At 37.9% G+C, this 13,273-nt stretch overlaps 1 protein-coding gene across 3 annotated transcripts; it reads left to right on the forward strand.

Annotated features, from left to right (window-relative positions):
• Positions 1-8,702: 8,702 nt before the first annotated feature.
• LOC111804062 (protein SCARECROW) lies at positions 8,703-12,393 on the forward strand. 3 transcript variants are annotated; one of them, XM_023688744.2, is made up of 3 exons: positions 8,703-8,920; positions 9,044-11,434; positions 11,758-12,393. In XM_023688744.2, exons 2-3 carry the CDS (start codon positions 9,366-9,368, stop codon positions 12,245-12,247), a joined length of 2,559 nt encoding a protein of 852 aa, XP_023544512.2. In that variant the 5' UTR covers positions 8,703-8,920; positions 9,044-9,365; the 3' UTR covers positions 12,248-12,393. The 3 variants fall into 3 exon arrangements, with proteins under 3 accessions (XP_023544512.2, XP_023544515.2, XP_086984049.1); XM_023688747.2 differs by having other exon boundaries at positions 8,703-8,916; XM_087127923.1 differs by lacking the exon at positions 8,703-8,920 and having other exon boundaries at positions 8,932-11,434.
• Positions 12,394-13,273: the final 880 nt, after the last annotated feature.

A 13,273-nucleotide genomic window follows, 5' to 3' on the forward strand; every position in this document is an offset into this window, starting at 1 on the left:
AACTTAAACGGATTTTCTAAATGCTCGAGAAAACCAGATCAAACCTAAAGATACAGTCCAAATCAATCGAACAAATGCAATAGAACTCGACGAGTCTCATCGATCTTTTTGAATTCCAAAACTACCCCTAATCCCAAAACTTTGAAAAACATAATACAAACTTTGGGGGTACCATAAAGAGAGTAATAATAGAGAGAGAGGTCCACATGTGAATCTTGGAAGAAAGGGGTAAAAAAGGTACAAAAAAAGAACATTGGAGAAGGGTTTGGTATTTTGGAGGCAAAATAGGAAGCACGGCGGTCGGTATGTTTTGAAGACGTTTTTGGCTGCAAACTTGTTGGCTTAACTCTATTCAACTCCCATTCACTTGTTTCCTTCTCCAAATCCTCTTTCTTATTTGTTTTTATGCATAGTTTTTGCTTGCATTTGTTTCTTCCACACTTATTTTATCATTAGATTCAAGTCGACCGTGATGATGTTCCACGTTGATTGTGGAGGAGAACGAAACATCCTTTATAAAGGTCTTGAAATCTCTTCCTAGCAGACGTGTTTTAAAGCCTTGAGGAGAAGGCCAAAGAGGAAAATATCTGCTAGCAATGAGCCTGAGCCGTTAGAAATGGTATCAGAGCCAGACACCGAGCGATGTGCTAGCGAGGACACTGGGCTCGAAGGGGGTAGATACGAGGCAATGTGCCAGTAAGGATGCTGGGCCCCGAAGGGGGGTAGATTTGGTAAGGGTCCCACATCGAATAGAGAAAGGAACGAGCGCCAGTGAAGACGCTGGGTCTCCGAAGGGGGTAGACACGAAACAATGTGCCAGTAAGGACGCTGGATCCTAAAGGGGGTGGATCTAGTAAGTGTCCCACATCGATTGGAGAAATGAATGAGTGTCAGTGAGGACGTTGGGCCCTAAAGGGGGTGGATTGTAATGTCCCACATCAGTTGGGGAGGAGAACGAAACACCCTTTATAAAGAGTATGAAAATCAGGTGGATTTGGTAAGGGTCCCACATCGATTGGAGAAAGGAACGAGTGACAGCGAAGATGCTGGACCCCGAAGAGGGGTAGACACGAGGCAGTGCGCCAGTAAAGATGCTGGGCCCCAAAGGGAGGTGGATTTGGTAAGGGTCCCATATCGATTGCAGAAAGGAACGAGTGCCAGTAAGGACGCTAGGCCCTGAAGGGGGTAGACACGAGACAGTGTGCCAGTAAGGATGTTGGACCCTAAAGGGGGGTGGATTTGACAAGGGTCCCACATCGATTGGAGAAAGAAATAAGTGTCAGCGATGACGCTGGGCCCTGAAGGGGGTGGATTGTAATATCCCACATCGGTTGGGGAGAAGAACAAAACACCCTTTGTAAGAGTATGGAAACATCTCCCTAACATACGCGTTTTAAAGTGGATGCCAGTCATCACTGCTATCATTGGTCACTCCATCACCAACCGTCACCACCCGCCATTGGAGCCGACCTCATCTCACCACCATGATGGTCATAGTGTTTTAAATATAATTTTGAGCTTCATTCATCGTGTTTCCTAATTGTCGACTTCGAAACTTTTATCGATTTCACAATAAACATAAAAATAATTTCATCGACGATTTTACATATGAAAATCATTTAAAGGGTAAAAGTGTAATTTGATAAAGTAAAAAGTTTTGGATGAATTTTTACTAACATTATTTTATTATTTTTTTTCCTGATAAATTACCGGTTTAATCCTTGAACATGGTCCTTCAGCTTTCAAACGTATATAATATTTATGACAAATTCTGCAACCTCCTAAGCCCACCACTAGCCGATAATATCTGCTTTGACTCGTTATGTATAGACGTCATGCTCACGATTTTAAAACGCGTCTGCTAAGGAGAGGTTTCCACACCCTTATAAGTAATGTTTCATATCTCACAATACAACCCTCGTGGGGGCCCAACGTCCTCATTGTCACACCGCTCAGTGTCTAACTCTCATACCATTTATAACAGCTCAAACCCACCGCTAACAGATATTGTCCGCTTTGACCTATTACGTATCATCGTTAAACTCACAATTTTAAAACACATCTGCTAGCGAGAGATTTCCACACTCTGACAAGGAAAGTTTCTTTGAGATCTCACATCAGTTAAGGAGGAGAACAAAACATTCTTTATAAGAGCGTGGAAACCTCTCCCTAGCATATGCATTTTAAAAACATTGAGGGAAGCTCGAAAGGGAAAGGTTAAAAAGGACAATATTTGCTAGTGGTGTCTTGGGCTGTTACAGTTTCGTATCTCCCAATCCACCCCCTTGGAGACCCAACGTCCTCACTAGCACACAACCCGGTATCTAGCTCAGATACCATTTGTAGTAATGCCCAAGCCCACCGTTAGCAGATATGCTGGGAAGAGATTTCCAAGGCCCAATGTCCTCATTAACACACAACTCGGTGTCTGGCTCAGATACCATTTATAGTAATGCCCAAGCCCACCGCTAGCAGATATGCTAGGAAGAGATTTCCAAGGCCCAACGTCCTCACTAACACACAACTTGGTATCTGGCTCAGATACCATTTATAGTAATGCCCAAGCCCACCGCTAGCATATATGCTAGGAAGAGATTTCCAAGGCTCAACGTCCTCACTAGCACACAACCCAGTGTCTGACTCAAATACAATTTGTAGTAATGCTCAAGCCCACCACTAGCAGATATATTAGGAAGAGATTTCCAAAGCCCAATGTCCTCACTAGCACATAACCCAGTGTCTAGCTCAGATACCATTTGTAGTAATGTCCAAGCCCACCGCTAGCCGATATGCTAGGAAGAGATTTCCAAAGCCCAACGTCCTCACTAGCACACAACCCGGTGTCTGACTCAAATACCATTTGTAGTAATGCCCAAGCCCACCGCCAGCAGATATGCTAGAAAGAAATTTCCAAAGCCCAACGTCCTCACTAGCACACAACCCGGTGTCTGGCTCAAATACCATTTGTAGTAATGCTCAAGCCCACCGCTAGTAGATATACTACGAAGAGATTTCCAAGGCTCAACGTCCTCACTAGCACACAACCCAGTGTCTGACTCAAATACAATTTTTAGTAATGTCCAAGCCCACCGCTAGACGATATGCTAAGAAGAGATTTCCAAGGCCCAACGTCCTTACTAGCACACAACCCAGTGTCTGGCTCAAATACCAATTGTAGTAATGCCCAAGCCCACCGCTAGCAAGTATACTAGAAAGAGATTTACCCGCCTTTATAAGAAATGCTTCGTACCTCACAAATTCAATTTAAAAAAAAATTTAATCGATATCTAATAAAATCCAAAACTTTAAAATTTTATATCTAATAGATCCCTAATTCAAATAAAATTAAAAAAAAGACCAAAACTTGCAATTAATTAATTTTTAGAATTTGAAAAAAGATGAGGAAATGGGGTGAAAAGAAAAGCAAAGGTAGGGATGAGGGGGCAATTTGCAAATAAAATAAATGTGAGGTCCCTATCAGCAGTCTCACGTGTTGGGGTATGCAGGGAAACGTCGGCGACAGCGTCAGAAGCCCCAGAGGCCGCCTGAAAAAGAGCTTCCACTTTTTACACGCCAAAATCTCTTACCCCTTCTCTTCTCCTTCCTTCTATATACTTCCTTTCAAACCCCTTATTATTACATATGTTCAAAAATTATATATTTGGTCCCGCTACTTTCATCGATCTAGTAATGATTCCTATACTTTAATACGTAAGGACGTAGCTCGAGAAAATCTTGCTTAGATATAACGAGGGTCGGGTACGGTAATTGTCCAGGCTTTAATATTACCGTCAGACATGATAATTCGTCAATTTTTCTATGTTGTGATTAAAATGTCGATTCACCGCTTGTGTTGATGTCGAGAACTCGTAGATGTATGAACGAATTCTGGTAATTACTTGACCTCGTGTGTGTAAAAAGTGACGGTGAGTAAATTGACACTGTAACTTTTTTGTTTCGAGCTGATTTTATCCATGGAAAATTTAAAATTTTGATAATTATTGGACCTCGTGTGTGTAAGAAAAATGAAAGTGGGTAAATCACTGAGAGTTAAGTGGTTGTTACACGGTAACTTTTTTGTTTCTCGATTAATTTTATCCACTAAAATTTTAAATTTCTGATAATCACGAGAACTTGTGTGTGCAAAAAAAAAAAAAAAAAAAATGAAAACACGTAAATTGGTGAGATTTACGTGGTTGTTTACCGGAACTTTTTTGTTTTCGGACTAATTTTATCTTAAATTCTGATAATCAACCGGACTCTGTGTGCAAAAAAAAAAAAAAAAAAAAATGAAGTGAGTAAAATCATGAGATCTAAGTGGTTGCTACACCGTTTTTGTTTCCGAGCTAATTTTATCCACTGAATATTTAGAATTCTGATAATCACGGGACCTCGTGTGTGCAAAAAAGGAAAGTGAGTACATCAGTTAGATTAAAGTGGTTGCTATACAGTAATATTTTTGTTTTCGGGTAAATTTTATCCGCTGAAAATTTAAATTCTTGATAATTACCAGACCTCGTGTGTGCAAAAAGACGAAAGTGAGTAAATCAGTAAGATCTAGGTGGATTGCTATACTGTAACATTTTAATTTTCAGATAAATTTTATTCACTAAAAATTTAAAATTCTGATAATCACTGGACCTCGTGTGCGCAGTAAACGAAAGTGAGTAAATCAGTAAGATTTAAGTGGTTGCTACACGGTAAATTTTTTTTGTTTCCCGACTAATTTTATCTAAAATTCAAATAATTACTTTTCGGGTGCAAATATATATATATATATATATATATATATATATATATATATATATATAATTAAACCTATAAATATACCTTATATACCCACCCAAAAGCCTACATCTTTCACCCTATTATTTTACTTGACCTTAAGCTTAATAGGCATAGTAAAAAAATATCGATTTCATTGTCACGTAAATCGAAAACGTGTTACATTATTTTAAATTTGACTAAACTATAGGGACCATATAAAACCTTTTAAAATTATAGGGTCAATTTTTATTTAATAATTTTCGTATTGAATATTTGAAAGAATAGGGACAAAAAAATAATTGAATATTTGAAAGTACAGATATCAAAATAAAACATTTTTTACTCGGAATGTTTCTCATTTTTACCATTTTTTTTAAACTATGAAAAATGTGGAGATATATGAATCAATTACCATTGAGCTATACTTACGTTGATAATTCTATACTAATAGTTTTGTGAGATCTCATATCGGTTGGAGAGGATAACGAATTATTTCTTATAACGATGTGAAAACCTCTTCCTAACATACGGATTTTAAAACCGTGAGTTTGACGATGATACGTAGCGGGTCAAAGCGGACAATATCTATTAGTAATGAGTTTGAGCTGTTACAAATGATATTAGAGTCAGTCATTAGAAGATGTGAGGGGTGGATTGTGAGATCCCATATATGTTGTAGAGGAAAACGAAAAATTTCTTATAAAGGTGTGGAAACCTCTCCTTAACAGACACGTTTTAAAACGGTGAAGTTGACGATGATACATAACGGATCAAAACGGACAATATTACTAACGGTGAGCTTGAGCTGTTACCAATAGTATCAAAGTCAATCACCGAAATCCCACCTCGATTGGAAAGAGATTTAAAATGGTAAAGGTAACGACGATAGGTAGGTCAGATTAAAAATACAAATTTGACTGCAATTGCCAAGGTAGGTTGGGAATTTAACCCACTTTTGTGTAAATAAATAAATAAATAAAATAAATGTTAAAAATTAATTTTTTTTTTATTTTTTATTTTTTTAAAAAAGGGAGGGTAAAAGAATAAATTCACATGCATAAGAAATCAAGAGGAAAAGGGCGAAAAGAAAATGGGGGAATGGGAAGCAAAATGTCAAACACAAGGCATTCAATTTGGCATCGGGGAACCGCACCATTTGACAGCTCTTCCGCCCCACGCCTCGATCCCACCGCCGCCCCCCGCCCCCGCCTCTCCGCCCCTCTCCGCCACAAACGGTCAAATTAAATATTTTTAAAAATTTTCAATTTTGTATCTACTCAGACAAAATCTATAACGACCCATGTCCGGTATTCCGATCGAGATTTGGAATCTAGTATTCCCGAGCAACATAGTCTCCACGTTACTCGAGTCGTTCTCACATACATCCTAGAAAAATTTCAATGAGGTCACCGAACATGGTATCAGTTCATTCATGTACTATCTCTCTACTTGTGAGATCCCACATTAGTTGAGGAAGAGAACGAAATACCCTTTACAAGAGTATAAAAACTTATCTCTAATAGACCCGTTGAGAATACTATCTCCATTGGTATCAGACTTTTTGGGAAGCCCAAAGCAAACCCACGAGAGCTTATACTCAAAATAGACAATATCATACCACCATTGTCGAGAGTCATGATTCCTCACATGCCACTTGTCACAATCGCACTTTTGATGACAGTGGACCTTGAGATTGTGCGACACTTACTTTCCAACAACAAGTGAGCTAAGCCAATTCGTTCTTACGTCGCTTATGGCCAAGCACTAGCCTCGATTTAAGAAGAAGGTTTTAGAAAACGAGGGTAGAGAGAGATTTTGAAAGAGACGTTATATATGCAAGCAAGAGAATAACAACAACGGCTAACAGTATATAACTTTTGGCGAAAAGAAAAACCCAAATAAAACAATATTGATTAGGGTTTTTGTTTTTGTTTTTATTATTATTTATAATTAGTGTTATAATTATATAAATAATAATAATGAACTAATAAATATTTAAATTTAAAATATATTTTTTGAAACATACTTTTGGCTTCCATTTCCCAATATATTTTGACTTTTTTTACCCCGTTTTTTTTGGGATAAATATAATAATAATATTATTATATATTATAAAATGTCAATATTCTCGCTTTCCCATCACCTCCCCACCTTTATTTATTTATTATTTTTTAGAATAATAATAATAATAATAATAATAATAATAAATAAATTAATTAATTAATATCCACCTTTTTTACCTATCCCTTTTCCTCAACCTTTTCAAACTTATATGGGGATTTACCAATGCACTTTTGCTTGCCTTCCCTTTTCAATGCCTCAATTATTTATTTATTTATTTATTCTTCATTATTTTAAAAATAATTATTAAAATATCATTTTAAAACCAATACATTTTTAAATATCTAAATTTAATTTTAAAATAAATAATTTAAATTTTGAATTAACTTATAAAATTATATATTTTTATAAATAAATATGAAAATTTAAGAATAAAAATGAAAATTGTTGAGTAGGCCAGTTCTTGGTCTGCTCTATCATCATTGGCTTCATGGAAGCAATTGGAAGCTTTTATTTATTTATTTTTATTTATTTATTTATAATAATTATTATTTTTTTGCTTTTTCTTTTTTAAAAGTCAAACCCATAATTCTTTCTTGGAATAATATTTCTGCAACTTTAAATATAGTATTTCAAAAAATAAATTACAAATTATTGTTTTTATTTTATTAAATTAAATTAAATTATTTAATATATTTCAAATTATTTTTTACATATTTGTTATTTCTTTAATTTACATGAATATTGTTATAAATTAAATATTTTTCATCATTTTAATGGAATTATATTTATTTAATAGTATTTTTTAACGTTCAATAACATAATTATTTCGAGATATTTGTATAATATAATTATTTTTTATTTGTAGAATTAAAAGTTTAATTATGAATTTAAATTTTTTTTAACTTTTAAATTTATATTTAATTATTTTTTTTAATTTTTAACGGGTTAAATATTTAATATTTAATATATATATATATATATATATATATATATATATATATATATATATATATATATATATATATATATATATATATATATTAAATGGGGGGTTTTTGGACCAAGTTCTTCCAATACCAAACCAACTATTCAACTAAATTAACCAAATTCATATTGAATCAATTGACCAAAAACCAAACTAATGAATTAAGTCTACCTAATGGATAGACGTGTCTTTGTTCGCTACGAAAGATATCGACCTTGCATTGTGGAAGGAACGTTTGTGCAGCGAAGCTTAGAAGAAGGTGACTTGTATAGTCGATTTGATAATGATGAGCGGTTCGTCCTATTCAGATATTCACGACAAAAAAACACTGGATTCTCTTTCGGGTAGTCCTTGAAAGGAGAAGGAAGGTTGGAATGGCAACAAACGTCTATTATTGAATTCACTCGACCCGATAGTACCTCATTTTTGGAACGTCCAGTGCCAAAGTCACTGAATGGGTAAGTCGCAAATCGCTAAAACGGACTATGTAATGACTCGAACCCAACTTTACCCTTTATTTTTTTTTTATGTAGACATCATATTTTCAGGATCACTCTCATTTGAACGTGATTTGGGTTCATTTATATACTAGTTCTTCATTCTGGTGCACATGCCACTAGCTTCCACTTTCATTCGTCCCGAACCAGATATAAGTAAAAGAGATGCTATTCTAATGCCACTTATAACGCCCCATGGTCAAGATTCGAAAATCCAAATCTTAGACCTGGGTCGTAATTATAAATAAATTAGGAAAAAAAAAAAATTTAAAAAGCCAAAAAGAAAAAAAATATATTTAAAGAAAAAAAGAGACTTTGACCTTTCATGAAGAAATATATATATATATATATATATATATATATAATAAATAAATATTGAACTAAAAAAAAAAAAAGAAAAAAGAAAATGGAAAAGTGAAAAGCAAAGATTTGGGGGCAGAGGAAGCGAGTAGTGTTTTTCAAAGAGATATTTGGGAATTGGAAGCTGCAACAATGGTGGGTCGTTTCTGTTTCTCCATTTCCGCCATGGATGCGACAGTGAAGAAGCTCCACCTCGAACTGTAACCCTAAAGGAGAAGATAAAATCTCAGCCGTGTTTTCTCTGTAGGTCTGATTCATCTCAATCTTCTTCTCTCTCTTCTTCCATTTTTTTAATACTGTTTCCTTTTCAGTTCCTCTTCTCGATATTGTTTTTTGTTTTTTTAAATAAAGCTTTATCTCTCACTCTCAGATGCATCCAAAATCCATGGCTTCCGCGTACTTTGCATTATTCAAAAGCATGAGAGCATAGGGGCTCGTGATCGTGTTCGTGTTCGTGTTCTTCCTCGAGGATTTAGAGAGAGAAGAATCCTTAATTTGCTGTCCCAATCTTCGTGCCGTTTTCTGTTTGGATCTCGCTTTGTATTCATTCTGTTCTTTACTCTCTTAAAACTCGCGTTAATGGTGGTAGCCATTGATCCTGCTACCTCCTCTTCCTTTATGAAGAGTATCACTTGCCGCCATTGTCAGACCTTCTGTGTTTTCCTTCATCTTTTACTTCCTTCCTTCCTCCAATGGCTGCCTACGCTTTGCTTGGCGATTCCACTGGACGTGTTAATGGCGGTTTTGACGATAGTCCTTTGACGAGTGCATCGACGAACAGTAACGGCAGTGAAGAACGTAATCATCAACAGACTGTTCAAGTTCAGGTTATTCAGTCGCGAAAAATGGTGCGGAAGAGAATCGCGTCGGAGATGGAGATCGACGGCGGTGGAGTCACTGCATCTGTTCATTCTCGGCTTTCGCGGCGGAGTTTAAGTTCTGATCGTCCTTTTGCTTGTGGAGAAATTAAAGGGAATGTGAATTATTGTTCTTCTTCAAACCCTAGCCATGGCGGTAACCACTCCACTGTGCATAATTTAACCGCTCTGACGTCAGGTGTAATCGAAGGGACAAATTTATCAAATCCTCCTTCTGCTTCTGATGCTACGGCCTCTTCCACTACCTCCAACAATAACAATAACAACAACGCGACTCTTCTTGATAGTACTCTTCCTGTTCTTCGTCCTCAGCCCCACCATCACTTGCAGAATCCTGCAGTCTGTGGTTTCTCTGGTTTGCCGTTGTTCCCACCGGAATCGAATCACCACCACAAGTTAAATACTCGGAGTAATCCTTTTCCCCTTCCTAATCCATCTCAGATTCTTCTTCATAATCCTCCTACTACTGCAACATCCTCCATTATCGCCGCCGCTTCTTCTCCCATGGATGATTCCTCCGCCACCGCTTGGATCGACGGCATCATTAAGGACTTAATCCACAGCTCCACCGCCATATCCATTCCTCAGCTTATTCAGAACGTACGTGAGATTATCTACCCCTGTAACCCCAATCTTGCGAACCTTCTTGAGTTTCGTCTTCGTACTTTGACGGAACCTAGTGTTCCTAACTTCGTTGCTGAGGATCATCGATTGAGGAAATCCACTTTGCCGTTGCCGGCGCCGGTGGCCGCGCTGGGGTTGCAGCAGAGGCAGTTCAATCAAGAACAGCATGAGCAAGAGCATGATTGTTCTGGTTTGAAGCTTAATCTCGATTCTTCTTCTCTGCATAATTTTCCTACTTTCCCCTCTCAGCCACAGTTTCATGAGCCGTATCTTCACTGGGGAGCAACCACTCCACCAGTCCCCACCCCCTCCGGCGAGGATGCCTTACAGCGGCTCCCCGGTCATCATCAACTTAATCTCTCTTCTGTTACACCGTCGTCGCTTGTTTCTCTAAACCATGTCCCTTCAAAGCCACAATCAGAACAGCAGAACTCCTGTCCGGTGAATTTAAAGGCGGAGGTGGCACAGCCGCCGCCAGCGGCAGCGGCTGCGGCAGCGCCACAGCCGAGTAATAACCCTTCAGCCACTGCTTTGCTAATTAGAGAGATAAAAGAGGAGATGAGGCAACAGAAGAGAGACGAAGAAGGGTTACATCTCTTGACATTACTTCTTCAATGTGCCGAAGCCGTTTCTGCTGATAATTTAGAAGAAGCCAACAAGATGCTCTTGGAAATCTCCGAGTTGTCCACACCCTTCGGCACATCGGCACAGAGGGTAGCGGCGTATTTCTCAGAAGCAATGTCGGCGAGGCTTGTAAGCTCATGTTTAGGCATTTATGCAGCTCTGCCGCCATCGTTGATGCCCCATACCCACAGCCAGAAGATAGCTTCAGCCTTCCAGGTCTTCAATGGCATAAGCCCATTTGTCAAATTCTCACACTTCACTGCCAATCAAGCCATACAAGAAGCTTTTGAAAGGGAAGAGAGAGTTCACATCATAGATCTAGACATCATGCAAGGCCTTCAATGGCCTGGTCTCTTCCACATCTTGGCGTCTAGGCCTGGCGGGCCGCCGTATGTCCGCCTTACAGGGCTAGGGACCTCTCAGCAAGTTCTTGAGGCCACTGGCAAACGCCTCACTGAATTCGCCGAGAAGCTAGGCCTTCCCTTCGATTTCTTCCCTGTGGCTGATAAAATTGGCAATTTAGACTTGGAGAGGCTCAACGTGAGCAAAAGGGAAGCCGTTGCCGTTCATTGGATGCAGCACTCTCTTTATGAAGTCACTGGTTCTGATTCCAATACGCTATGGCTTTTGCAGAGGTATGAAATTTTGATTATCTTTCATGGGGTTTCGCCATTAATTACTGATTCTTAGTCTTAATCTTTACCTTCTCGTTTGTTCATAAGGATGAATAGTCTTCATAAACTTGGTTTGAATGACAGATTTACGTTTTGTTTCTGATCTCTCATGTGGGTATAGTAAATGGGTTACGTTAATTTCATTGTGATCTCTGCAATGCACAGGAAAAGGCTGTGCAGCCTTTCGAACTGTGACATTTGACTGAATAATTCATGCATTTCATCTCATTGATTAGTTTACATACTCAAACATTGCTGTATCTATGTCTGAAATTGATTATCAGATTGGCCCCAAAAGTGGTGACGGTGGTGGAACAAGATCTAAGCCACACAGGCTCGTTCTTGGGGAGATTCGTAGAGGCCATTCACTACTATTCCGCACTGTTTGACTCATTGGGTGTCAGCTATGGCGAAGAGAGTGAAGAGAGACACTTAGTGGAGCAGCAACTTTTGTCAAGGGAGATCAGAAACGTGCTGGCCGTGGGTGGGCCGTCGAGGACCGGCGAAGTAAAGTTCCAAAACTGGAGAGAAAAGCTACAGCAATCTGGGTTTAAGGGCATTTCTCTCGCCGGAAATGCTGCAACTCAGGCCACTCTCCTCCTCGGAATGTTCCCTTCCGACGGGTACACGCTTGTAGAAGATCATGGGACTCTGAAACTTGGATGGAAGGATCTTTGTTTGCTCACAGCCTCAGCTTGGAAGCCGCCGTTTCATCATCATGCCGCCGCCGCCGCTGCACCGGCCACCAACAACAACCACATTCCACGGTACTGAAGTTCTTTCTTTCTCTTTATTTTTTTTAAAAAATTCTACATATTATTGGTTTTTGTTTCCATAATATCATCATAATGGTTATTTACATTTCCCCCTTTTCCAACCATAATGACAAGCTTTTGATCTTCATCTTGTTTTGATTATAACCTTTTTACCATGTCCATTTCCAATTGTATACCAAATTATCTTCGCCTCTTAAATAATTCTCTTTTTGCCTCGAGAGATTAGATGAGTGTGAAATTGAACCATCGACTTGTGAGTTATACTCGAATTGTCGAAAGATTTTATATATAAATGGACGGTTATGTAAATTATTGTGCTCTAAAAATTAGACTTTGTCTATCCAATTGGGTATGATTTTCACCCACAACTTGAAAATAGAAAGGTTTTAAGCATGAGAGAGAAATATTGTTGGATATAAAGCATAAAAAAGGAAGGATGAGGGTCCTTCAAATGATTGAAGGAATATACTAAAGAAAATGAAGTATGCAAAATTATGAGACTATGGTGGACAATATATACGAGCATTTAATGGAGATTGTTGTTGTCGAGTGATGCTCAGTAATAATGTATCTCTTATCGCTCGTTACAAGACGTGACCATATATCTCACGTCACGAGTTGAGGATAGCCATGCAACACCTGTATGAAACTACCATCTTGTTAAAGATGGGTTTTGTTGTTCATATGTCTACGGGTTGGGAAGGTCTTGTGAGTTGTATTGAATTAAACCACATGCTCCACGGCTTGTATAGGTTCCCGCTTTTAGCTTAACCGTGTATGTACAAACATTTGACTTTTTAGTTGAAAAAATAACAACTTAGCTAATTGAGGTATGTTCATAACAATAATAATAGACTTGTAATAGATATGTAAGTATATAATAGCATATCAATTTAAACATATCTTAGTAGATAAATTCCTAATTATGCCAATTCGAGCTTTAGTCAAGTGAGTCACAACAATATTTAATTGTTCGAGTTAGATGTAAATGGAATTGTTATGTTCGTTTTAACATTTATTGCGT

This window comes from Cucurbita pepo, chromosome 10 (genome assembly GCF_057944985.1).
Source record: "Cucurbita pepo subsp. pepo isolate OVF chromosome 10, ASM5794498v1, whole genome shotgun sequence".
Taxonomy (NCBI): domain Eukaryota; kingdom Viridiplantae; phylum Streptophyta; class Magnoliopsida; order Cucurbitales; family Cucurbitaceae; genus Cucurbita; species Cucurbita pepo.